Raw genomic sequence first — 26958 nt, 5'->3', positions numbered from 1 at the left:
TCGGTTTCAGAAAGGGGCCAGCTCTGCAGGACCAAGGAGAGCGCCAAAGAAAGGGAAAAACTGACGGGAAGCACCGTGAGAGAACTTTACAGTCTACCGTCTCTTTTTCCAAAGAAAACCAGACGACCTTCCAAGCGCCACCTTTTTGCGCTTGGGGAAGAGGGTGCCATGATCCCGATGAAGCGCCTCTGATTCTGCAAAGGGGCACTCCAAGGAGAGGGGACCTTTGGGAGACTGATGTAGCCTTTTGCTCTCCCCAAAAGGTCCTGGCTGCTGGCAAGGGGGCTTCCAAGCTGGACTTAGAGGGAGCAAATTAAGAGTTGAGGTCAAGAGGAAGGGCTCCCTCCTGGAAAAGCAGCTACGGGAGCTGGAACGGTCCCTTTTTATTCCATATGTGTCCTGCCAAGGAAGCAATTGGGTCCCCTACTGCCACCTTAACAGAAGGCAAGAAATCCTAACAGGGTGAGGATCGGTTTCAACGGCTAACTGTTAATGTTTATTCTATTGACATCTGGTGGCCTCCACATGTGCCTCAATGTCATTCCTGGCTAAGTTACTGGAATAAGAAGCAATTTCCCTGCTGAAAAGGCGGGAAGAATGGGACGGGGTGGAAACCTCCCCTTGATGTAGCTTGTGGGTGGGAGAATCCTTTTTTCCCCCCTCTCTCTTCCAGCATGGCAGAGCTTTCCCCCTAAATTAAATTGGCTTGAAAAATGCCGTATTCTTTTCCCCTTCATCGGCCAGATTCTCTTCTCTCTGCTTCTCCGTCTGTATGAGAGGGGAAAAGGCAGAAGGGTGCAGAAAAAGGGGGTACCTCCACTTTTGGAACTATCCGTGCCCCCAGAACTGAGAAATGGGAACTACCCATTTGGGCCACCCCGAGGCTGTTTAATCATGCCTTCAGTACTACAACGTTAGAAACCAACAGTTCTTCACCTAAAGTCTGGAGGGATAAAACATATCGATCCCAGAGCTGGCCCAGGCAATTGCCTTCTCGTTGGCAACCTTCTTTTGCACATCATTACCCCGATCCTCAAAACCAAAGTCCAAACACAGAAATAACAAACCCACAGGGAATGGGAGAGACCAATGGGATCAGGGAGGCAAAAACAGTTCCAGCGAACAGCAGCCAGAACAGAAAGCTTTTAAGCTGGAGCGTTCCAGTGCCTCCCAATTGGACTGCCAACTCCCTGAAAGGGGAACTCCGATTCTAGAAGCAGAAACGTCACTCGGAAATGTAAAGCCTCCCAACCGTGGCCGACGCAAGGAGCCCAACGCAGAGGAGAAGAGCCATGTTTATCCTTGGGTGCCTGTTTTACAAGAAAGAGAGACCCTGAGCCATGGGAAAGCAAAGAGTTTTATAGAAGTTGAGGGCTACAAGGTGGGAAATCTCAGGGCTGGCCAGTTTGGGGAAGCTAAGCAGGTCCTTGTCCGTGTACCTGGGGTTAGATCCATTGTTAGGAAAAATGGGCCTTTCAGGAGGGCAGCGGAGCTGGGGAAGACCTCATGAAAGGGTTGAATGTTGAGATAATGGGTGGGGGTGTCCCAACTGGGGATGGGACCTTTGGGGTTTCTCTATGGTGCAATTTCCTCGTAAGGTTGCCCTCAGGCTGTGCTGTGAGTGGGTGAGGAGGCTTGTGTTCGTTGGTTTTGATGGGATGGCAGGGGCTTTGTCTGGGGGCAGGGAGGGTCAATTTGGGCCCAATGAACTAGGTTTGACCTAGTTTGGGGTTTGGTCATATCTAAAAGACGGGGGCAGGGAGGGAAAGGTACACACCACCAGTTTGTTTGCTAGATTTATTTTCTGCTCTACACAACACCCCTCTGATGGGGATGGAGGAGAGAAGATGAAGTTAAGGAGAGAAATAGGGGGCTGTCCTGGTGCTCCCTCCCTCCCTCCCTCCCTCGATGTTAACAGAGCTTGCAAGCCAGGCCAGAAGTGAGCATCGCCAACCAGCTAGAAGAGACGGGAGACCACAGATGTGGAAAATCAGAGCGAGCATGAGAGCTATTTTTAGCTCCTGGCAAATCAGATGCGTGCATCCCTGGGAGGGCGCACGTGCGTCCATTTCGCCACACAATGCAATTTTGCTCAGCCCCTCCCTTGGCAGAAAGAGCAGCGGGGAAGCGCCTGGGGTTTGCGGCTGCAGAAGTAGGGCGGCCTAAGAGTCGGAGCGGAGGGTTGGCTCTCCAAAGCAAAGAAAGGAAGGAACGGGAGCTGTGATACGGCGCAATCTGGGAAACGGATGAGCAAGCATGCTATGCAACGCAATGCGCGCACACCCACCCACACGTAATGTGGCCTCTAGCATAAATACAGGATCCACGTGCTTCCTGAGGAACACTAGCAGAGATAATAGAAGCAATTTGGGGCACCCTCCGACATCATCTGGCATTTCCTCACTCCAGTGACAATCCACGCCAAAAAATCCAGATCTGAATTCCCCCCTTTAATAAAAAGAGCAGCTAATACCTGGACAGACTGTAGCCATCAAAGAAGAGAAGCCTGAATGGACATACTGGTGAGGCTCACGCATTGCATTTAGCCATCCTACGGCTTGGCCAGTCTGAGCTTCGTTTGCCATGTGAATTTATTTCACAACGGCCCAGTATGTGGTATGAACTCAGGCATCGGCTGAGCTGAGACACAACTGCTTCCTTGCAGACTTGCAGACAAGGCTGGATTCTCTGTCACACACACACACACACACACACACACAGAGTCCAAAGGTTGCTGATCAGTTGTGGCTTTGCCTATTGCGTCAACCCGCCCAGTGTGGTTGGTAAGCCATGATTTATGGCTCAGCGGCTTGGACGAGCCCAGCTGAGGGTGTTTTATTCAGCAAAAAGGTGGTCGGTTAGAAGTGTGTGGGCATATTAGGGGAACAGGACCCGGGGAAGAAAAGCTGGAGGAGAGGAGTGGTTAATTTTCAACAGCCTCTATGATTCTGGAGAAGGAACAGCTGGCTGAAACGTGGGGACACCTGGATTGTGACATTTTGCCGCAGGTCTCGCTCGCCGCACTGTGATCCGAACAAGCCCCCTCTTTGTTTCTCGGGCACCGTTTGGTTTTGCTTTCTACCATTAGTGCTCTGGAGAATCACTAACAGAAATGGAAACTTTTCCCTGCCTGCTTTCTGGCCAAAAACCCTCTCCAGCATTCAACAGCACTTTCAAAAGAACAGGCGGTGTGGAGAAGCCAACCCTGCCGAGACACTGGATCAGGTCTAGCTTAATCTTCTTTCTTTCTCTTTTTTGTAGCTGGGCCTTTCTCCTTAACGAAAAAGAAACGGAGAGGTTATTTCTTGGCCTGGCCTACCAGAGATATCTGCCTTTCTCTGCCTCTACTGACTGGCAGGACGCGTAGCCACACCACGTGTAGCATTTTAAGCAAAGGAAGTTCTCTTGAGCTACTTTTCGATACAAAGCACCAATGGAGTTGCGTTCCCAAGGACTTTTGGAGAAAACCAACCCTTTCGCTTTTAAGATTCCCAGGCTGGAAGCCTCCTTAATCCACATGATTTTTTTCCAGGGGTCATTTCATAGCTTCCAAACCCCGAGGCGGTATTCAAAATACACTTGGCCCAAAGAGATACCCTTATTTGGTGTAGAAATGATGAAGTCTGGGGCTCGAGGGAGCCTCTCGCCATTTGGCATGGGGTCTGCAGCTAACTCTTTTTAGAGACAAGAACAGGTGGCCACCGTATCATTTTGTTTTCTTGCTGGAGCCATAAGAAACACCCTTCCCCAGAGACGTCTTCAATCAATTTGGGGCTCGATGCACGCGAAGCAATGGCAGGCGTTCAAAACCAAATCAGTTCTCGGCTTCGTTTGAGTGCGGTCGCCGTGAAAGTCTCCCCTTTGGCTGGAAAATTCCAAATGAGAGGAATAACTGCCCTTCTCAGGAGCAAGTAGCTTTCCATACTTCATGTTGGGGGAAAGGAACAAGAATCTCAATTGTTGGGGCCACAGAGCAAAATGGAAGGAATCTCGGGGGGGTTTAGGCCCCTCTCCACTTTGAATATTTTCTTCTAAACTACATTCAGGCAATTTGACAGCCCATGCTTCGTTTCTACACGTTGCCCGCTTCAAAAGGGTGAAAAACTGGGCCACTGTTTTATTAATGACAGTTGGAGGAGGCTGGAAAAAAGATGGGGCCGTTCACAGCCCGACTTTTCCGAATTCTACACTGGCAAGGGAATGACTTATTAACCATATGTGGCTTCTACTTCTTTAAGAAACTACCCCTTTTTCCCTGGTTAAGAATGATGGCACAGATTGGACGGTTGGAAGGAAAATAATATAATGGGGCAGAGAATTATATTTAGAGGGCAGGCGCTTAAAATTGGCTCGCCGTGGAGAGGACTTAGATTTGGAGACCTACCTTTAAGTCCTCTCCATGGTGAGCTAAAGCCCCATGTGCTCCATAAGGTTTTTTTTTTTATAAATGTGTTTATGGCTAGACCTTTATTTGGTAAAATAAGTTGTCAAGATGGTAAAAGATTTAGACGACCTGAAGAGGAACCAGAGCCAGGGTTAGGTGGTTTCTCTAAACAATCAAACAGTGGAGATACTGACATTCAGCTCAGAGAATTAAAAAGACCTTTAAAACCCTTTTGTCTTTTGTTAAAAATAACTCTGCTTGTCATGGTTAATCCTTCATCAACAATATCCTGAGCATCAGCTATACAACTTTTGCCATTTCTCTGTCCACTTATTACAGCTTTGCATTTTTTTCTTTTCTTTTTTGTTTCTCTGTACATATGCACATATATGTTTGTGTGATTGTATAAAAAGTCAAAATGGCAGCCTCAACTGCAATGGAAGCCATGCTTCCGAAGCAGGAGAGGCCATCTCCCACAATTTAGTGCACTCGAGCGGAGGAGAAAAGGTGCTTTTCTGGCCTCACCCAACGACAGCATCTCCTCCCATCCAAATATCCCTTCCCTGCATCCCTGGAGAATGGAGGGGGAAGAAATCACCCACCTCTGGCACCAAGGACTGGGGCTGAACTTTGCAGACGCCTCAGCCATCTGCAACGCCTGTCTCTTCCCATGGGTGAGGCTCTGCAGCTCTAAATCCTTCGGCTTCACCACGAACCAAATCTCCCACCTTTGGAGCAATTCTGTCCAGGCGGACAGACCTGTTGTCACCATAAATGCCATGTGAGGACCTCAAGAGCAAATCTCTGCACTGCATTCAGCAGTCAGCCTGGCCCAGGCAGAATAGCAGCAATCCCCTGCTTAATTTTTACCCCAAAGTGGGAAAATGTTTCTCTGTCCTCTTTCTTTCCTCTCTTCCAATTTCCACTCTGCTTGAGTGCTCAGACTTTGCTTTCATTTTCCGAGCAGCCCAGGCTAACGTTCCAGCCAAATGCCTGCTATCTGTTCCTTTCTCCACATGTTGCCCAGGACTAATCCTACTGGCTGTGATGGAGACCCTTGCCAACATCTTCTTGCTCTTATTTTTCCTTTGTCTGCTTACCTTTGCGTTCCTTCTCCTCCTGACAGACAAACTGCATCTTTCTAGGGGGAGAGGCCTATTAGTGGTGATGAAGTTTTCAGTCTATATTTTGACGGAAGGACGGAAGGAGTGAGCATTTTGGGACCTGCCAAGAGAGCTCCAGTTTTCTTCACATGCAAAGCAGAGGCGCCATTTCAGTGCAAGACTGACAATCTTCTTCTAGACTTTGCAGGTACGGTTAGACAAATTCTTCCCCCAGAAATAGGATCAGCCACCTTTCATTCCCATAAAAGGCTGCCAATATCCTTACTCCCCTGGGGCCAAAGGCTCATGCACTCTCTTCTTAACTGTATAAGGGTGTAGCTTCCCCACCATTCCTGCCCGTATGTCCTACTCCGTCACCAGTTAGCTGAAGGGCACCGTCCCAGGCTGGAAATACCAAGGAAATGGTGAGTTTCTAACCAGCTATAACTTTAATGATTTATCTCTGGAGAGGAACATCAGGCTGTTCCTGCTGTGTGTGGGCTTTGCATATCTTCAGGTTCGTGCTCGCTCTGTCTCCTTTCTAGTCAACTGGCAGATTCTTTAAAAATGAATTTTTGCCCTAACTATGACATTCTAAAACGGCTGGAAGAGAAACCCTGTAAAATTATTTTCCTTCATCAACGTGTATGTCCTGAGTGGAGTTCCTTTGCCGTACAATCCTCCTTCACTGGTTTCTCTATAGAAAATCCCAGATGATTTTTATTTATCCTCTGCAGAGAAATTTCCTGGCTTCTAAATGTTACTTCTCCTGTCTGATCAGGTTGTACCGTTCTGTGCCTCTCTATGCAGTCTTCTCTAGTCCAGGGGTCTGAACATTTGTTCTAATTTCCTTAACTTGTAGCTTTATATATTTTTATTATGGCCATAATAACAGTTCGATTTGATCTGGAGACAATACATCTCCCCAAACAGGCAGATTGGATTCACACAGCGCCAGGAAAAGACCTCGCTAATGCATTTATAAAATAGACTATATTTTACTAGTATTAACTATGGCTAGAGTTGGCTGTATCTGATTTGCCAACCCAGCCTGTTCGGTGAGTTTATGATTCATTATACTGGTGAATCCAGAATGGATTAAGTCATTTACAGGATGGGTTGCGTGAATGTAGTCCAGTGTAGTTCATGTCAACCAGTATTTGGAACAACTGTACTAATTTGTAATAAGTAGCTATTGCCCCTGTGAATTCACTACTAAGTCCTGTAAGCTTCTCGGCTGTTACTATATCTTGCAAAAGTCCATCTATGAACGTACTCTGAATGTCCTGTTCTCCATCACTGGCAAAAGGTAACATGTTCTGACATAACATCAGCATTCCCAATTTCTCCATGTTGTCCATCATTTTAAGTATCTTGGCTCCCATTTCCTTACTCTTCTTTTTCCTCATCTCCAAGAGCCACTAGGAGAAGCAGCATGTCATTCAACCTGAGGTCTAAATTGTCCTCCTCCTGATTCTCCCCCAAATTTCACGCCACCTTCCTTCCCACCCAGGCAGGAACTCTGACACCAGAGCAGATCACTGAATACAAGGGCATCTTCGAGATGTTTGATGAAGAGGGGAACGGCTTGGTGAAGACGAACGAATTGGAAAGCCTCATGAGTTTGATTGGCATCAACCCCACCAAGCGAGAACTGGTCACGATGGCCAAGGATGTCGACAAAGAGAGTAAGACGGCTGCCTTTCCAAGGGTGACTTTGGGTTTCCAAAAGTTCTGGCCCAGCACTGATGGTGTCCTCCAGAATTTTGTGTCCTTCACCATTCTCTTGACCCAGGCCTGATAATCTGGCCATTTCAGCTTCTTCGCTAGGACTCTCAGGAGTCCCATATACAAAACCCATCTGCCTGAGCCCCGCACATTCTTCTGATGCGGTTTTCTTCTCCCTCCTATGCGTAAAGACTTTTCCAGTTTTGGAAACTGAACTGCTTGTTCCTTTGGCTGATCTCCTTCCATTCCTGATCACTTGAGTTGCGTTTATAGCTAGACACAGCCCAACGGTATGACTGTAAATGGATTATTATGCAAACAGGCAGTTTCTTTTAGAAAAAGTCCCCCCATTGAGGACAATTTGTGGCTTCTTTGAGGAAGTTTATGCAAATTTCATCTAATATGGAACTTACTGGAAACTGTAGACAGCAAAGCCCCCTTCCACTTTTTGGGCCAGATAAGCAAAATTAATCACACCACCATTTCTCGGAAGGCAAAATAAGTGAGAATATCTCTGGTGCTGAAGGATGACGAAAAATAGAGAGGCACCTTGCTTAACAGCGTGGAAACCTTCTCATTTTAAAGAAAATGGGAACTTTTAATTTTAATGCTAAAATGATCTCAAAAAAATCAAATGACGTTGCAGAAGGGCCAAAGGCCTTGCAAGCAGGAATAGGCTACAGCTCTTTTGCAGGGTACTTCTGAGTACTCGTGCTTAAAATCTCCTTTGAGGGCCGCTCAACTCCTGAAGACTTTGTGGACACACCCACGCGGTTTGTTGTTGCTTTCTGTGGCTTTTATTCTCTTTTACCACCCAGTGGACCACCCAAAATGTCCTGGTGGTCTCCCATCCTCCAGCCTTCTTTGCTTTCTGAGAACAGCTATAACTGAGATCAGCCATAACTGCTTTAAAATAGGCTTAAAATTCCTCTCTGCTCCATCTAGGGACTTCATAACATCGCTACTTTCCTTCCTGCATCCTTCCGAGTGCCCCAAACTTCTGTGTTGAGGGAAGAATCCATTTCTGGCTGCAAAAAGATGCCAGCCACCCCACCCTAAAAAAAATGAATAAATGGAGAAAGTCGATCAGAAGCGAGTCTTTGCAGATTTGACCCCAGTGTCTCTTCTCTTTTTTTCCTCCAGATAAAGGTACCTTCAACTGTGACGGGTTTCTGGTGTTGATGGGAATTTACCACGAGAAGGCAAAAAACCAGGACGAAGAACTCAGAGCAGCCTTTAAAGTCTTTGATAAAGAACATAAGGGCTACATCGAGTGGAACACACTTAAGTAAGCAGTCAAAGGCATTAAGCGGAGCCTCCGAGTTCAGAAGCTGTGGCCCAACAAGAGACTGGGAGTGGTACTTCAAGGCTTCTCATGTTCTCTGCCTTTTTAGGTACGTATTGATGAACGCCGGAGAACCATTGAACGAACAGGAAGCCGAACTCATGATGAAAGAAGCAGACAAGGATGGCGACGGGACCATTGATTACGAAGGTATCGGAAGCATGATCCTGCACACCGTCCAGTGATGCACCCACTAAGCGGGCTAGAAGGTTGCATTGAAGAAAGTACAGTTTAGAGTCAGTTCTATGTAAATCAAGACTGCATTGCATTCTGTCAATATGTTTAATTTATTGAAAGCGCGTCAGGCTCCCGGAATGGTTTAGACGATTCCTGGCCTGCAGGTTGACAATTTCAAATGTCCTGACACGGAAGGAAAGAGGATGGGGAGGGAAAAGGAAAATGGAAGCTCTAGTTCTTAACATTGGAAAGGTAAAGATAACAGTGCTTGCAAATAGAGATGGTCTTCAGGAGACAATATGGATGCATCTGTGCAGTTTTCTTGGCAACAATATGAACATTGCTGCTACTGCTTCTAGAATGTTTTTTTCAGCTTGCAATTTCCTTGTGGTCTCCTATCCAAGTACTAAGTAGACCTGCTGTCAGCGAGCTGCTGCCATCTACTATTTACTTTTTAATATTTACACAGCATAATTAGAGGGTAATAACTTGTTTAACGTTACTTTCTTTATACAAAACATACACAGCGCACACCTTCTCCCCACACTGGCAATAATTCTATGCTGCTTTTATCCCTTTCTTGGCTGAATTCTCCCCCCACCTCCCAAAGCTGACACCCTGAAAACATTTTTAAACTTGTGCAAATACAGAGTTTTTATGAACATTTCAGTCATATTTGTACAACAGGTCTTATCTCAATCCAAAAAAGGAGTGTTTGGGCATGTTAAAAACACTAGCCTTCATTTACACTCCAGAAGGAAATTTCTTAAGTCAAACTAAGGGAAGATAAATTAGGGGGTTTCTCTGGATAAGAAAAATACTGGCAACATCTCCCCCCCCCCCCAGTTAGTTAAGAATTAAAAGCTCTTACTTCTCCAAACTGCCTGTTAGAATCTCTTCTTCTGGAGGAATTTAGATGTTGGCCTGTTGTACTGCTGGTTATCGTGAGAAACTGTTAATGCTGCACATTTGCTCCTCCATTTTAAACTTAGCTCCATCTTCCAGCTCCATCTTTGCATCGAGCTCCGCTTGTAGACTTTAGTTTTAAAAATAAGAGTCACAAATGAAACCAAGTTATCTGCCTCTGTTTGCCATAAACAAGTGGCTTAATTGCATGTTTTATCTTATGCAAAGACACAGAATGGTCTTCCCCACAAGAGGTCAAATCCCAGAATTCCCCAGCAGCCTGGTTAAAAGCTGGGAAACTTTGGGAGATGAATTTCCAACCTTCCTGGAACTTAACTGGGAAAGCATGAGAGCAAAGAGGCCCGCACTTCCTCAGATCGTCCACTAGAAGATGCCATTTGGATAATAACTCCAATTTATCCCCAGCAAAAAACAGCATTTATTTATTTTGCAACAAACACATTGGCTTGAACGCCCCCGGACCCTCTGAAGCTTGTCCTGAGATTTCAAATGGAGGTGGTGGTGGGAGGATTTTCGCTTCTTTACAATTGGATTTCATGCTACTCTTAACTTTGGGTTTGTTCATCGGAGGGCGTGCAACACAGGCTGATTTCGCAGGAGTATGCACAATTCCCCCACCCCAATATTTCCATGACCCACTTGGAAACACTGGGCACAGCCTAACTGATCATCTGATCACAGTATTGTAAGAGACTCTGGAGGTCATCTGTTCTGCCTCTACACATAAAATCCTATCTCCACCCCACGGAAGGTGAACAAGGTTGCGTGGAGATCTGGGTCACCTGCAGTTCATAATTCAGTCTTCCAGGACCTCACAGCTGCTCCACTACATTGGCCACATGTTGTCTCGCTTTGCCCAACAAAAGGGCTAGTCCTGAATGGAAAAATGGCCCATTCTGCTGAGTATCAGCTTTTGCAGCATCCTGTCATCCTGTTTGGGGGGTGAAGGGAAGGGAGGAAGGGAAAAAAAGACACACTTCTACCTTCGTGCAATACATCTGTTTTCCCTTCCTAGAATTCGTGGCCATGATGACGGGTGAATCCTTCAAACTGACCCAGTAAGACCTTCAAGAAACTTTTCGGTTCACCTCTGTCTGCTTTCTCTCCCTTCGATGATGCCAAGATGCCAAATGGGTAATCGTGGCAGAACCTGGACGTCAAACAGCAACACGCAAAATCACAGCCTTGGCAACATCGAGAGTCCTTAAGCTGAGAGAGCCGTGAGACAAATCTTCCTTCTTGAGCTGAGTCTACGTGATTTCAACCTCCAGCTACATTCGGGACAAGCCAGAACTGGACGCTTTACCCTCGTCGAGCAGTCTGATCAATAAAGCTTGGGTCAAATTCAACAAACGAGGTTTCAGAAAAAAATGGGGTAAATTTGGTACTTTCCAGGCTGTGTGTGCTTCTAAGCTCCCCAGGAGATGCTCAACTGAAACATCGGGTCTTCTGCTAAATTGTAACCTGGTTTGCTAGGTGCTGGCTCAGTGGGTTGTGTAAAGCTGCCATTTTGGTATTAAACCAGGATTATGGCTTCAACCCAGCCACTTCTGTTTTAAATCGACGCACCTTTTGGTTACATTACTGTTTTCTGCAAAAGTCAGGAGAGTTGAGATGAGAAAGAAACGTTTCCCAAAGAGATGAGTAGTTAGTTATTATTTCTTTACCTCCAGCCCTCGAAAATGCCAGGGCTAAACAAGTCACAAGGCTAGGAATTTTTCTCCTCTACCTTACAAGGAGGAACCTCCAGCACCAGCAGGAGTTTGGGCTGTGAAACAGGGGCTCTCCAGGGGCAATGAATGATTCAAACAGAAAGAAACAACAGAACACACAAATTTCTGAAAGGTTACTAGTATTATTAGAGACTATTTCAGATTCGTTCCAAAATTTCTGCCGATTATCTATGAAAAATTAGATCAGTGGGAGAAAACTAACCTGGGGGACATTGATATCAGAATTCTCCCAATATGCTGAGCTTCTATATATACAAACACGCACACACAGATATAAACATAGACGTTATTTTTTAAGAAGAGTACCTAAAATACAAAAAACACTTCGTGGTCCAGCAGAATACTGCTAGATGAAAAGTAAGAAATCAACGGCCTCTTGGCAAACGATTACATTATTCTGCAAATCCACAGCAGATGTGCTAATATCCCAACATATATTTTACATTCCAATTGGACACAGCAATTGTTCTTGGAGGAGGCAAGGAATCAGGCAGCAGAAACTGGGAAACCACATTCCGGTTTGAATTAGGATCAACAAATGATTTGGCCTTTCTGAAAGGGTTTCCACCTTAGTAACCATGACTCCATTGCCCAGTCTATTGAAAGAGAAAATAGGAAAAATTAAAAACAGGCTCTGGGTCCAAGCTTGGCCGTTACATAGCAACGAATCCCATATTTCAGCAATTTGCTAGAAAGTCCAGTCTTCCCAGAAGAGAGATTAATTTGTACTTGCTCTCATTTTTTTTTCCCAGCTGCAAGGTGCAGAAGACAGACCTTTCGACCCCCTTTAAGTCCAGAAGCCAGCTATTTTCTGTTATGTCCAATGCACTCAAGGCAGTTAACCCCCAAAGGGTGGCTGTGCTACTCCAAAAGCTTTATTTTTCAGCTTGGATAATTAAGACACGCCCAATTCTCTTGAAATGTCAAATGGAATGTTATCAGAAATGGCAGGAGGAGATCCTGGAGACGGATCGTGGTAGAGGCCCATCAAGGCGAGGGTAGCCAAGTACATGTGATCATATTTCCTTTCTCCACCATTACTTCTGTCCATATTCGCCTGTTCCCGTCTCAAAGAGACCACTATGATTGCTCTTGGGAGGAAATAGATGGACCTCCTGGGTTCTCTTGCACCTCCATGGGGCTGCCTCCAGATGACTCAGGCAACGTTTGGGTTTCGTTCTGCTCCTGCGAGGCTGCTGGTTCACAGGCATTGCCGTCCGATTTCTGGTCCATCGACGGAGTCTCGAGATGAGACTTGGCCATTCGGATGGCCTCATCGTAGGAGGGCGGCATTTCTATGGCATAGAGGCTGTAGGCTGGGGGACACGCCATGTTCCTGTCCGTGTCTCCAAAAGGCAGTGAAACGGAGACGTTGGGAGGATACTGGAGAGAGCTGTAGGCTGCAAAACAGTGAAGCGGAAAGATGAAGCTTTCCTGAGTCAACATGATAAGCAGGACTGGTTCATTAAGCAGTTTCAAGTGGTGCGCGTGGTTTGGACTTAGGATTAATCCAGCCACTCTGGGCCGGAAGCCATGGTTTAGAACAGGGACAGCGTTGGAGGAGATGGGTTTCAACTCAGTCTGTCAACCTTCCACAGGTTGCAGGAGGCTAACTGATTAGATAAGTTGGGGCCTCCTAGTTGGACTTTATCCAGAGGAGTTAGGGGTGGAACCAATTCAAGAGGCAAACTACCCCCTTTCCCATCGTGACATTCTGAGAAAAAATAACCCCAAGAGGCCAAAATTGACCTGAAAAGGCCAACGTTGAATTATGTGGCCGTATGTTTAAAGGTGAGATTTGTTTTTATTAAAAAAAAAACATGAAAAATTATGATGTGATCTTGGGATGCTGGAAAGGGGTTTGCGAATGGGGGGACTCTCTGGTTCAACATTTCACATGCTAGTTGCAGCTGGTGAACTAGGGTTGACGCCATAAACCAGGACTTAGTGCAAGACTCGAGAAAATGGAGAAACAAGGGGAAGGTGGGGCTCATTTAAGCCCTTTATTTGACAGGTTCTCCCCTAACAAAGCATGCAGTGATAATTTAAAAAAAACAACCTAAATCACTCTGGAGTGTGGTGGACTCTAAATCTAAATAATAGTAAGAATAATTCACTCTCTCCCTGCAACAGCCTCAAGAACAGGAAACTCCAGCATTGTCAACAAGGACCCAGATAAGCCTACTTAGTTCGCCATGCCAACTTTTCCCCTTTTGTATGCATACTCTTAAGGTTATCAGAAGCTTTTTCAAACAGCTAGGAACCAAACAAATGAAATGGAGTTTGGTCTCCACAAGTCATGCCTAAAACTCTGGCCTTCCCCAAACATCAGAAAAGGAGAACCCGGGCGCTGTTTACTTACAGGTAATGGTGCTGTGGGCTGTGCTGTCATGCTCCATGGGGATGACAGTGAGGTCGGGAGCGTGGGGCGGAAAAGCTTGGCGGAGCGGTCGCTTGGTACGGCAGCAGAACTTGGCACAGCTGGTCCCAATCCCGCACATCAGGAGCAAGAACACTGTGAGCAGGATAAGCCTGGGGGAGAAAAGGGGAAGAGGGGAACTTCATGTTAATAAGTGGGATTGGGAGGGAGGGAGGAAGAAGGGGAGAGAAAAAAGAGGAAGGAAGGAAGGAAGGAAGGAAGGAAGGAAGGAAGGAAGGAAGGAAGGAAGGAAGGAAGGAAGGAAGGAAGGAAGGAAGGAAGGAAGGAAGGAAGGAGAGAAAAAAAGGGAGGGAGGGAGGGAGGGAGGGAGGGAGGGAGGGAAAAAGGAAGGAGAAGGAGAGAGAAAAAAGGAAGGAAGGAAGGAGAGAGAGAGAGAAAAAAGAAAAAAGGAAGGGAGGGAGGGAGGAAGCAAGGGAGAAAGGAAGGAGAAGGGGAGAGAAAAAAGAAAAAGAAAAAGAAAAAGAAAAAGAAAAAGAAAAAGAAAAAGGAAGGAAGATTGCATTTCAATTCCAGCAGCTTCCAGCCTTGATTCCAGAGGTGCTAGTGGACTACAATTCCATCGTCCCAGTAAAGATAAGGTGGATAGCCTACCATACAATGACCCAAGTTTGAGAAACTAGCAAAAGTTGGGGGTTGAAAGGACAATCCTACCCGCCCCGTACCACTTTACTCAAGGCTTACACCCTCCTCTCTCTAGGGCAATTGGGAGGATTCGTAAGCGCCGGCTGCAGGTTTGGATAAAAATCACAGCGTGCTACATTTGGCAAACACACAAGTGGTAATTTTTATTGGGATTTGTGGAAACACACCGGATTCCAGTTACGATTTACATTGTTTTCACTTCCTGTAGGTAAGATAAACATCCGTTGAGGGTTCAAATGAGGTACCAACAGTAGCTGGGGTCATGCATGACACTAAGCCAAAGTTGGTTTAATCCCAGATGGTTAAATAAACCACAGTTGACTGGCTTCATATGAAGAGAAAGTCAGGCAAACCACATGAGGCATTTGTGCATTGAGGGAACTGTATATTCCCTTCTGGAGCAATTTTGCCCCACGTGGGGACGTTTCAACTCCAAAAGGAGCCCCGGGTATTATTCTTTCTCTCCTGAGTAATCGCTGAGATGAAATATATACGTGCAACCTTGTACTATTCTTTCGTATGCAAAACATTTTTAAAAATGCAAGCGTAATTATGCAAACATACATTTCCTCCCTCACCCCCATTACAGTTCTGAATGCCTGCTCGGCTTGGGAAAAATGCTCATAAAACTTTCACAATAAGATTAAGCAATCCGTTCATAGGGCAGTAAAGCATATCGCCGGAAGACGAGAGAAGAAAAACGGGCACCCAGAAAGTTAGTGATTTAACATTTCTAGGTAAAACATTCCCTAGATCTTCCACAATGATTCACACAAAAGACCTACGCTTCGTAATTTTATCATCTGATTTATCTTCCTAGGCCAAGGAATAATTTTTAGCCAACAAGGGCGTTTCCCCCCCCAACAAGTGAAGGAAAAATGGTGGCTATCCAGCAGTGGCTGAACTTCACCTCCCATCAGCCACAGCCAGGACGGCTAATAATCAGGAATGAAGGCAGCTTGTTTATCTGCATAGGTTGTAGTGGGGTATACAACTGTGACTTTCAAAAACTTTAGCCTGCAGCTTCTGTAGACCTTTCAAAAATCAACCCCGAACTGGAATTTTCAATTGGGACAGAAGGGGAAGCTGTGGGAATCTGGGGGATAATCCTATTACCTGTATGAGGTAATCGGTTTGTAACAGAATCAAAATTTGTTTTTGTCCTGGCTCCAAACCCTTTTGAAGGGCAGCTGCTGGGAAGTTCCTGAAATGCCATCTCCAGCTCAGAAAGGACAAAATTGTAGGGCCCTGACGCCATAAAATTCACACAATGTGCTAAACCTGGCTTGGCAAAACACGATTTCCACATTCACATAACCTGTGATCCCTGAACAGGTAAAGCCCATCATGGCTGAATGGAACGACATGGTTTACACTGCCTGTGAAGGCAACGGCTGGATTGCCATGAAACTGTGAACTCAACTGCTCCTTAACTTATGTGGCTTCTACAAATTAGAGGCTGATGCCCAGAAAGTTGCAGTATATAACCTGCCAAGCAGTCCTACTTAACTGCTAAGCCAGTGTTTCTCCACCTTGGCATGCTGGCTGGGGAATTCTGGGAGTTGAAGTCCAGATGTCTTAAAGTTGCCAAGGTGGAGAAACACTGTGCTAAATGATTCCTGCCTGGCTGAGAGGCTATTTTATGGCCAAACCGAGCAAGAGAACTAGGCGGAAATCTGACCTCATCCTCAAGTATGCCAAACACCCCAAAATGCTAAGTCAGGATGAGTAGAACAAACGCCTGCCCTCCTCTTGACTTAACTAACACCACCATCTGAATCACGGTTAGGAGGAAAATCCACCCACTGTTTCTGGGTGAGGCCAGTTCTCAAGTTTCCAGAAGGTTGACCCACTAACACGGTAGTGTTTCTGAGTCACACCCGCAGCTGGGAAAGATGTTGGCCAATGAGAAGAGAACTGATGAATTTATCCAAAGAACAAAGGAAGATGTGGAGAGGGGCCCTTAGAAGAAGGAAACTCTCCTCGCAACCGTGGGGCAGGTAGGCTGGGCCAGGATGAATCATCCATTAAAAACACACCTCTAGATCTTCCAAACTCCCCCAGAGTGGCCTCTGTTCCTGCCTAGGTTGAGGAATTACAACTTCCAGGATCCCCAACCAGCACTACTGGGAACTGTAATTCCACAATCAATGCGTATGTTTCTCTCTGAATCTCTATGTATGTATAGACATACCCAATCACGCATAAAAGCATAACTTCTTCCACCCTAGTAGTTCGCCTGTTCCTGGCACTGGGATGATCAGGCGTACAAGGGGAAGAAATTAAATACATCAAAACCAAACAGCTGCCTTCTTTCTGGGCAAGCCGTAGTTTCACAGCATCCTCTTTTGGTTCTTTAAATATTGAGAGGCACCTTTAAATCCACCTAATCGAACGACGGATGCAAGAACTGTAGTGTGTAAAATCTGGCCTTTTTTGCACTGACCCATAGGATACTAAAACTTTCAAATGTAGCAGACGATTGTTTTCAACCATAGTTTGTGTGGCCCAAAATTTAGAGGCAGCCCCCAGCTGGAACAGGATATTTGCTGGCTAAGTATCAGAAGTCTTCTTCCTGAGACTCTGGATTCAAACTATGGCTTATTCCCAAAGGCATGGTGAAAACAAACCACATTTTAGCACCCTCTGTGAGAGACATGGAGATGGCGGCAGGATTTGCATTTGGGCTGCTGAAACAAAGAAAGCGATGCTTCAGGAATGATACAATAAAACTTACCAAACATACCACAAGCTTGTCCAGCTAGTTCCTTGCTGGGAACATCTGGAAGAGAAGGAAGTTGCCAGTCACTGCTCAAGAACTTGATCCAGCTTACAACACAGGAACTTGATTCAGCTCACACACAGCTGCTCTCTAATTCCCACAACACACAGAAAAGGTAGGCCAATCTTGTCATCTCCAATTTGGAGGTGAGCAGCTGGACAGCAGAAAAACCACCAGGGAGGTTGTCCTCATGGACCAGCTCAACACCACCTTTTAAGTATTCGAAAGGGAGACATTCCTACCCCAAGGAGATACTTAAATTGAACTTACTCTTGATGGCCAGTGCAGAAGATCTCAGAAAAGGAAGGTGCTGCCTGGGGAAAGGAGAAAGACAGGACACTTAGTACAGGATAGTAAAACAAGAAAAGGACCAGTTTAGTGTAGTGGTGAAGGCACCAGGCTAGAAACTAGGAGACGGCGAGTTCTAGTCCTGCCTAGGCACAAAACCAGCTGGGTGACCTTGGGCCAGTCACTTTCTCTCAGCCCTAGGAAGGCAGCAACGGCAAACCACGTCTGAAAAACCTCGCCAAGAAAACGGCAGGGACTTCTATAGGCAGACTCTGAGAATTGGGTACAATCGAACGGATAAAAAAAAGATAAAACAAGAGGGCCGAATCAGATTGATTTGAGAATCAGACTCAAGTACTACAGTACTAATAATCCGCCACTCGGAACCCCCTGAGAAGTTCACAAAACTATACCCTTATATTCAAGATTCCCTGCCTTAAATTACTTTCTGGATTGACACCATACCCTGAAGTACAGAGTAACCGGAGTTCACAACCAGGCTGAAGAATCGCCCCCAAAACAAGCCAAAGTTAAAATCAACCAAGCAACACGCATAGCATAAATGCAGACACTAGCCTGACAAGAAGTTCAAAAATGTTGCATGAACACAGCACCTATGCACTACGGAACTTTAATTCAAATTCATAATTTTATTCTTGACTCCAAGCCCTGTTTATTCTGCCCCCAAATTCTTCCCTAACCAAAGACTGGCTTTATTACAAAGAAAAACGTGCTCCAGTTCACTACCCCGAAATGCCTATTCTTCACCGCTGTACAAAAAAATAAGAAGAGAGGGAATCTTGAACACATTTATTCAGCTTGGACTACAAGATCGCTTGTGTGCCCAGGAAAGAGAAAATGCTTTAGGATCGTCAGGCAAACGCACCCAGCGCGGCTAAAAAAAAAAGCATTTTTTTTCCCCAGAGCGCGCATTTTTAGGATTCTCACCCGGGCTAGTAAATGAGCAGCTGAGTTTAGAGAGCCCGCAACATCTAAAACGTGGCTTTTTCACTTTTCCTGTAAGGCCCAACCATATGCTGGTTTACAAACTAGCCTTTCTGACTCAGGACAGGGGGCGAACTCAGCCAACGGCGAACTGTTCCCAAAGCCAGGCTTAAATAAAGGCAGGCTCGGTGCCGATTCAATCCATGGGGCGCCAGGTTGGAGAAAAAGGTGCATTGAGAAGGCTGGCCGGCGGGCAGACTTAAGCCCCCTCCCGCCTTCTCCCGGACTCTACAGCAGTTTGCTTACGGACCGGATTTCTGGACACGTTGAGCCGGACCCCAGCGGCCGCCTCCCAAGGGACGCAAACCCAACGGGGCGCCAGGGCGCAGCCACTCACCTGCCACCAGATCGCGGCTGCCACGAGGCGGCAAGAGACGGGGCTGGCTCGCTGGGCTGAAGCCATGGGCGGCGGGGAGGAAGCGGCCCGGCCCGGCCCGGCTCGGCTCGGCTCAGCCGCCTGCGGGGCCGCCGAGGCCGCCTTTGTCTGCGAAACGAGCGAAGAGCGCGGCTCCGTCTCCGCACAGAACCGGCGGCTCCAGCGAGAAAGCGGAAAGGAGGCGCCAGCTTGGCGAAGTGATAGCGCTCGGCGGGAGGCCACGCCCTCCCCCTCCTCGGCCACGCCCCTCCCCGGCTCCTCCCGCCCTCCCCGCCGGCTTTGTTCTCCCGGGCTCGCTGCAGGGGAGCCGGCCGGCTTCTCCTACCCGGCGCCCCCCGACCCAAGCGGGCTAGGCCAGCGAGCTCCAGGGATTTCTACTCGGCGTGGGCCCTTCTCCGCTTTAATCAGCCCAGGAGGGGGCGGGGATGATGCGTGTTGGCCAAGGCCCGGTTCCTACGTGTCCACCCTGATGCTAAAATGAGGTCTGGAAAAGGTGCGACCAGACTCCTCCCGATTTTTGGCTACATAGACTGACCCGGCTCTCCTCCTATCCATACAGACAGGCGCGCCCCTGCCATCCAGAAACATCAATAGGCATGTGGAGTCCTTGGGGCTCTCTGAGCATGGCGGTTGGCTTGCAGACGTTTCATGGCCCAGCTAGGTGACGTCATCAGTGCCCTGACGATGCCCTGTGCACTGATGACATTACCTAGTCGGTCGTGAAACGTCTGCAAGCCAACCGCCAAGCTCAGAGAGCCCCAAGGACTCCATGGTTCATCCCTGAGCTACTGCTATTCTCTTCTATTGGAAACATCTGTATTTCTCAAACCAGCTGTCCAGCTCATCCAGTTGCCGGCCGATGGTACCAGGAATATTATGATCACGTTCCTGTATCATTTTACTGAATAATCCACAGTAAACTGGGTTCACACAAGGCCACATAATCCAGTTTACAAAGCACGGGGCGTCCAAAAGAAAGCAACGATTCAGTGATGGATAAGCAAGCCCTGCTCGGCTTCACTTCATCACGCAGACAAGGACAGCCAGACACATCCCTGAAGGATTTTCCCCTGATTTAGAGATGCCCAAGAAGCCTATTGGCTTGGAAATATTACACCCAGCCAGACTCCTGAATGCATATTTCACATAATAAAGCCAGAGGCGCCCTTTGTGGCAACTCATTGGTGAAATCACGGATAAGTCCCTGAAGATTGTTCCCAACGCAGTTTGCCACAGTCTAGCCTTCATCCCTAAGACTGATTCTGGAGCTATTCATGTAAGATTTAGATTTACTGGGTTTATATGTTACTTATATTATTGCATAATTATATATGAGAACCAGTGCGGTGCTGGACTAGGACCAAGGAGACTCAGGTTCCAATCCCTCCTTAGCACCAAAGCCAGCTGGGTGACTTTGGGCTGGTCCCTCCCTGTTCTGGGGAGTCCAAAAACATTGATCTATCAACATGTGCTGGACCAAGATGGTAGATCAACCTTCAGTGAAGAAACTGAATTGGATTGGATTGATTCAGGAAGAGGAAGAGGAAGAGGAAGAGGAAGAGGAAGAAGAAGAAGAAGAAGAAGAAGAAGAAGAAGAAGAAGAAGAAGAAGAAGAAGAAGAAGAAGAAGAAGAAGAAGAAGAAGAAGAAGAAGTGCCTAGAGTCCAACTGGTGTGTACACTTAATAAATAAATCAAGGCCAAGCGTCATTTGCTTGTTTCTGGCTTAGCATGAACTGTGAGGCCACCCACCATTGTAATCTGCTGGCCCCCATTTTCAGCTCTGCCTTGTGGGGAACCCAACCATTCATGGCTGGTTCAAGAAACCATAGTCACCTGAGACTCCTTATAGCCAAACGGTACTACTTAGCTAGCAGGGCTAACAGGACTGTATGGATCTCCGTTCAAGAAATCTAGCATGTCCGAACGGGGTTTCCAGCAACACACTGGAGGGGCAGTGGGGTCTTTTTCAAGCAGATGCTGTCAGTTCTTGACATCTTTGAACCTTCTACAGCCACCGCCCTCTCCACCTTTTAAAAGAGAAATGTTTTAGTCCCTCAGGGTTAATTCAGTGAAATTGGAGGTCCATTAAGGAAGCCTTTAATTGTGCACTTTCAAGGCCAAAACAAAGTCTGTGCTGATAAGGCAGTTACTCCTGTCCCTAGATGGGGCTTTAAAAGCATTCTCTCTCTGGTTCAGAAAAAGCTCACCTCTCTGCTTTGGGGGTCAGAAGGCCGCTGATTCACAAGCCGGAAATCTTTCCTAAGGCGGCCCTTGATGGAAAGGAAATTTGCACATCAAGAGCTGGGATTAGAGAGAGAGGAAGAACAAGAATCACAGCCCTTTGCAATTAAGGCCAAGATCTGACACAGTGACTCGGCAAGGCTCGACAGCCAAACTTAAATGAGGGGGAAAATTCACCCCAATTCCATAACATAGATTATGCTCAACTGGGTGGTGTTTTTTCCTCCCCGTATTTTCCCATCCTTGAATCTATTTTTGCCACCATTTGTCATAGAGACAAACCGGAGCAAGTGCTAACCGTTGCGGCCAGGGGACTGGGTTGAGAGTAATGCTAAGCCATAATGCTTAGTTTCTTTCCGGCTTAATGCATTGTTTAGTCCCAATCTGGAGAGGCAGGCACGCTTTTCCATTTTTTTTCTATTGTCCTTTCCGTTTGTTTTTTACGAAGACCATATTGGGCCAGGCAGCAAAGCATACAGAGCGAAAGCTATTTTTGATAAGAGCACCCTTGTCCATTTTTCTAAAAGGCAGGGATAAACTGTTCTTCCAACACCACGCTGTTCTCTTTTATTTATTAGCCCACCTGCCTTCCAGCAACCTCAGCCCTGATTTTTCTCCTCCCTGCCTGTTGATATGAAACAACCCCTCGAGGCAGCAGAGAGAGAGAGTAAAAGTGAGAGAAAGTGACCATGCCAAAGTTGCCGGCTCTAACATTGGCCAAGTGGGGACTGGAACCTGGTCCTGAAAGTGTCATCGGAAGTTGCTCAACTACAATGCCCACAAATGTAGGCAATAATTATATTTGGAAAGCATGAGGCAGACTACACCTGCCTTTTAAATTTCTGGGCCTTGTACTATATTTAGAATCCTATTGCCCTTAGATTTCTTTGTGGCTTTCCGCCCATGCTAGCAGGTTCAACCTTGATTAGCTTTTTGAGCTGAACTACGGTTGAGTAGATGCTGTCCCCAGTTACAGAATGTTATAAAGTCTTCCTTGAGTCGAGCTTGACCCTTGCTGAATTTACAGACTTGCTGTGTAGTTTCCTTGGCCATAATGTGGAAGTAGTTTATCCCTGCCTTCTTTAAAGACTTTTTTTCCCGACTTCCCAGTCTAAGCCACAGCCCTGGGATCTTCTGGGGCTCTCCCAACCAAGCCCACACTTGCTTAGCTCTTTCAAGATCTGTGAAGGTCAGCTATGATCTGTGATCTGCTGTGGGCAGGGCCGGGACTAAATTCGAATTAATTTTATGTAGGTATGTCTTCAAAATTTAAATCAATTAAATGCAGTTTGTGAATCATGCCTTGTAAATGCAGCTTATGGCTGGATGCCTGGGGAGGGGGCTAATTAGTACACGCAAAGTGAGTGTGGGGCTTGGTGCTAATGTTTTACTTGTTCTCAAGAAGACCAGCTTCTGGATATCTAACAGGGGTATACAGCCCAAGATTGGGCTAATCCAGCCTTCCCCAAAATGTCTGTGCTCCACTTTTAACTTCCAGAGTCTTCCAACAAACATGGCTATTGCTGAGAACACTGAGAGACAAAGTCCAGCCACCTACAAGACACCCAGTTTGGGAAAAGCTGTGCAAAGCAATAATCTGAATTGTCTGGTATCATCGCTCATGCCCATTCTTTCAAAAGCATTCAAGCAAAGTCATCGGCCATCGCAAGTCAGTTCTGCCTGCCTCATTTCATCCGTTTTACAGGTTCCCATGTAAAATGCCTTTTTTAAAAAAATATATATATTTAAGTGGCAGCCTCTCTGGTCCTGCACAATTGTGAATAGCAACCTGTTACTCCTGCTTTTCTAGAACACAAAAACACTCTCCATTTTGGGGAGCGTCCGAAGCGTTTCTCTCTCCTTGCCTACTTTGTTAACACTGCTAAAAGGATGAGTGTGCATTAGAAGCTAATCAGGCTGTACTTGAATTAACCCAATTGCGTATTTTCACACACGGAGCCATAAATAGCCCATTAAATTTTTAGGTATTTGGAACTGCCCAAATAGTCTCAAAACTACTCTTTCATTCCCCTAAAACTACGCCTTTTGTTTCTGGCTGCCCGTGTGAAAAAAGCCCCAGCGTGTTCTTTCTAAAGTACGTGCCTGTCATTTTACAATTCCCACCCCCAGAAATGCACATTTTATATCTGGTTGCCCTTTGAAAAAGTGGCACAGATCTTATTGTGGGCTGGGGCAGGCAGGAACTGAGCTAACTAAAACGCAATGGAAAAACACCTGATAATAAACTATTTTCCTAGGTTTGAATATTCCCCTGAACCTGTTCTGCTGCTCAGGATTCTTTCAAAAACAAGGAAATGGGGAAACAGAGTCCTGGACAGGCACGTGCCAGACTTGAGCAGGCTGATGTCTCTTTGTCTGCTGAACAGGAACTTGGATTTGCATACTGTAAAATCAACAGAGGGATATTCAAAAGGAATTCCATTAAAACTGCCACCTACCCAGTCACTCTGCTACGAGTTTCAGACAGCTTCTCAAGAATAAAGGATTTCCAGCAGGGAACTGTGGAAGTGCCAATCTCCGCAAATCACACTGTAGGTCTAAAGAGAGATGATGGCATTCTTGCTGCATTATTTCCAACCTTGGGATCTTCACAGAGAAAAAGAAATGTAAGATATGTAAGAAGCATGTATTAAATGGGGAAAGAGATGGGTTTACATCTTGCCTAGTTTTCTGCCTTGATTCAGGTATCTATACCTGGGGCTGATGGGGGGGGGAGCTAAACTTGGCCCTGCCTGCATTCCAGGTCTGAAACCCAGGTTCTGCACACAGTTGAAGAATACAAGCCAGGTTTCTGCAAAGCTCTTTCAATTTCTATGCTAAGCATTCTGATTCCATCCTAGCTCCATCCCACGCTGGGTGGTTTTGTCTGGCATCTGTTTGAGCCCCTAAATGTGAGTCTCTTGGCTTATGACGGGGTGATTAAGCAACAGAGCTGGTCTTCTAATCTTGGTTCATCAGGCTGCGAGTTTCTTCTGGAGAGATTCCTGTGCTAAAACGAGCGAGCGGCTGCGAGATCATGAGATAGACAAGGGGACTTTTGCTCCATTTACAGACCGGCGCAAAAAGTTAATGGCTTATGAAAAGGTACACACAAGAGAAAATATTAATGAGGTGTTACCAGGGGCACCACAAAAGGAAAGAGCATGTTATATCTAAAATAAACAAGATCGGGAAGATGCAAACCGCTTCTCATCAGCGTTCCAGATGGCTGTTTTTATACGGCCCTTTGGAATATCTCTGCTTCTCATTTTTGAAATTTCAGATTTTGAAAGCAACTCTTGGAGTTCTACTGACTGAGCCTGAGTGGTAGAGACGCCAGCATTCTAGTCCTCATGAAGTTATCGTTCAGCAGAGGAGTGGCTTGAGATTAAAATGATGCCAGGCGGTTCTTTTCTATCTTAGGACTATAGCATTAAGTATCTTGTTCTTCAACCCAGCAATAGGACAGGAGAGGGAATGAGCGAAGAAATGAACAAATATAGGAAGCATCATTTGGGGACTTTTTTTTTTTCAAACGAAAGAGCTGTGATGTCACTTGTCACAGTAATTGACAGACACGCTAAAGCAGCGGTGTTACGGCTTTCAAAGTTTATAATTCTTAGTGTCACATTATCATAGAGAAAGTTAATAATGAAGCATGGTGAAATGATTTCTTCCCATTTGTTTGAGGGGGTTTTTAACGCTCCAGCAGCTTTTAAAGGTACCACTGATTGCAAAAAGTCAAAATGAAAAGGCTGCATTTTTAATTGGCTGACAATCCCATATGTTTTTACTAGCCCAACCTCATCTGATTTCAATAGATTTTATTCTCGGCTAACTATATATAGGATTGCAGTTAGGTCCAATGTTTTTTTTTTATCTATCTATCTATCTATCTATCTATCTATCTATCTATCTATCTATCTATCTATCTATCCTATTTATATAGCCGCCCCTCTCACACAATCTTTCATTGGTAATTGGAGATTTGAACTTTAAACTGGATTTTTAAACAGAGTACTAACAATTTTGTGTGCAACAAAACGAAGGATTTGTGTGTCTGTGGATCCATGGAGGAGTGGCCCAGATTTTTTCTGGGGATCATTGTTCTGTATGCTTCGACATTTCCCACCACATCAACCAGAGCCTGAATTTATTGAGAGATTCTGGAAAGATCCTCTGCACACGCTCAGAAGCCTTTTGCTCTTATTCCAAGTCTCAGCGCTGGCATAAAAGACACACTCCAACTTGCACCTCCATTCTCTATCCATTTCCCTGGAAATAGTCCCTGAATTCAATCGGAATTATTTCTAAACAGAGCATCTGCTTTAAGATCATATGAAAGGAAAAAAAATGGGTCTTTTGACTGATCGGTGGCTTCAGCGTTAATCATTTATTTGTGTTTCCAAAACTTTAAACTCAAGGGGCACTCTGCAATGTCGAAGGAAATGCTGAGTAAAAGTCATGATGATATATATTTTTTTAATGAGCAAGATGTTTGATCAAAAGAAACGACAATAGGAGGAAAGCAAGCAATCGCTACAGGTAAATATTATTTAGATTATGTCATTAAAGAAAGCTGATTCACATCTACCCAAATGTATACAATGTACTATTTATACCTTGTCTTGTGAAACTGGAGGTGACCTGAATTTCTTAGCTAATAGAAATTCTCAGCTGCTATATCAGCGGCCACCAAGCACAAATTCCATGAGTTTTATCTCAACATATCCAGTGGACACCAGTTGAGTAAATTCTATTCTATTCTATTCTATTCTATTCTATTCTATTCTATTCTATTCTATTCTATTCTATTCTATTCTATTCTATTCTATTCTATTCTATTCTATTCTATTTTTTAAAATGTGTATTTTATCAGGTTTTCTGAGGGGAAAGAAACACAACGTTTCTTCCAGTATACCTCCCTATCTGGGTTAGAAAAACATGAAAATGTTTCTAGTCCTCAGGCAACATGGGTTTCTGAGAAATGTCAGACAAAATTGCTGGTGCGAAAGAGGATTCAAACAGGTGGCATGCAAGGAAGGTGTTTGCCTTCTCCTCCATCATAGATCCCTGTAATTCCCAGCCTCTCCACTTAAAAAAAAAATCTGTAAAGGGTTAATAACATCTGCTCACCGAATTATCGAGGCCATCAATCATTTGGAACAGGAGAGACATTTCCTAACAGGCTGAGATGGAGATGCCTACAGATAACTGACTACAGTGATCTGATCACTACTGAAGAACACTTACCAGTTTGGTAAGAACCTGCAAGAAACTTCCTTTGCATAGATTTGATCGGTGGTTGCTTGGCTGCCGATCATTCTCTGGAGCAGTTTTCCCACTAAAAAAAACCCACCTACAATGCAGCATTCTAGTCCACAGAAAAGAAGAAAAACGTTATTTTAACCGGATAAGCTATCAAAGCTGGAAAACGGAAGGCCAAAGGAGTGATTACAGAATGGAATAGATCCTGTGACATTTCTGGCCAAGTGGTATCTAAGAAGGGAGCCTGCTCCCAACCGGAGACATTAGCAAAGCCTTAGAGCTATTATATCATCATTCTTGTTTTTGGTTTGCAATTATGCTCCTCGTGAGCAACCACAGGCAAAGCATACGCAATTGACCTGGATTTTTCCTCTCCTGCTGAGAAACTGGAAGTACTAACATGACGAGACGAGGAAACTGGGAACGAGACAAGGAATATTTGTGTTAACTTAAATTTGCAATCTTAATGCAATTGTTTAATTTTAACTCTGATTAAGCCCGGAAGACCCACACCAGCC

At 45.6% G+C, this 26958-nt stretch overlaps 2 protein-coding genes across 3 annotated transcripts; one reads left to right on the top strand and one right to left on the bottom strand.

Annotated features, from left to right (window-relative positions):
- The first annotated feature begins 5185 nt into the window (after positions 1 to 5185).
- On the top strand, positions 5186 to 11378 carry CALML6 (calmodulin like 6). 2 transcript variants are annotated; one of them, XM_025177761.2, is made up of 5 exons: positions 5186 to 5695; positions 7001 to 7175; positions 8359 to 8503; positions 8610 to 8710; positions 10680 to 11378. In XM_025177761.2, the coding sequence occupies exons 2-5, from the start codon at positions 7052 to 7054 to the stop codon at positions 10724 to 10726; spliced, it is 417 nt and encodes a 138-aa protein (XP_025033529.1). In that variant the 5' UTR covers positions 5186 to 5695; positions 7001 to 7051; the 3' UTR covers positions 10727 to 11378. The 2 variants fall into 2 exon arrangements, with proteins under 2 accessions (XP_025033529.1, XP_025033527.1); XM_025177759.2 differs by lacking the exon at positions 5186 to 5695 and having other exon boundaries at positions 6676 to 7175.
- A 157-nt stretch (positions 11379 to 11535) lies between these two features.
- TMEM52 (transmembrane protein 52) lies at positions 11536 to 19120 on the bottom strand. Its single transcript, XM_088136716.1, has 5 exons — positions 18892 to 19120; positions 17532 to 17575; positions 17217 to 17261; positions 13760 to 13929; positions 11536 to 12797 (listed from the first exon to the last, which is right to left on the bottom strand). The coding sequence occupies exons 1-5, from the start codon at positions 18955 to 18957 to the stop codon at positions 12478 to 12480; spliced, it is 645 nt and encodes a 214-aa protein (XP_087992842.1). The 5' UTR covers positions 18958 to 19120; the 3' UTR covers positions 11536 to 12477.
- Between the last annotated feature and the right edge of the window lie 7838 nt (positions 19121 to 26958).

The sequence above is a fragment of the Python bivittatus genome, unplaced genomic scaffold (genome assembly GCF_059951505.1).
Source record: "Python bivittatus isolate LINGU-HERP-01145 unplaced genomic scaffold, Pbiv_v1 ctg000090_np1212, whole genome shotgun sequence".
Taxonomy (NCBI): Eukaryota; Metazoa; Chordata; class Lepidosauria; order Squamata; family Pythonidae; genus Python; species Python bivittatus.
This window is presented reverse-complemented; position numbering and strand designations above follow the sequence as displayed.

Bases quoted from the DNA above. Each gene is read 5' to 3' on its own strand.
- CALML6 (XM_025177761.2), top strand. From the start codon at position 7,052: ATGTTTGATGAAGAGGGGAACGGCTTGGTGAAGACGAACGAATTGGAA. The intron at 7,176-8,358 runs GTAAGACGGCTG...TTTTTCCTCCAG, and splicing joins CAAGGATGTCGACAAAGAGA to ATAAAGGTACCTTCAACTGT. The intron at 8,711-10,679 runs GTATCGGAAGCA...TTCCCTTCCTAG, and splicing joins CGGGACCATTGATTACGAAG to AATTCGTGGCCATGATGACG.
- TMEM52 (XM_088136716.1), bottom strand. From the start codon at position 18,957: ATGGCTTCAGCCCAGCGAGCCAGCCCCGTCTCTTGCCGCCTCGTGGCA. The intron at 17,262-17,531 runs GTAAGTTCAATT...CTTCTCTTCCAG, and splicing joins TTCTGCACTGGCCATCAAGA to ATGTTCCCAGCAAGGAACTA. The intron at 12,798-13,759 runs GTAAGTAAACAG...ACTGTTTTGCAG, and splicing joins AGCCCACAGCACCATTACCT to CCTACAGCTCTCTCCAGTAT.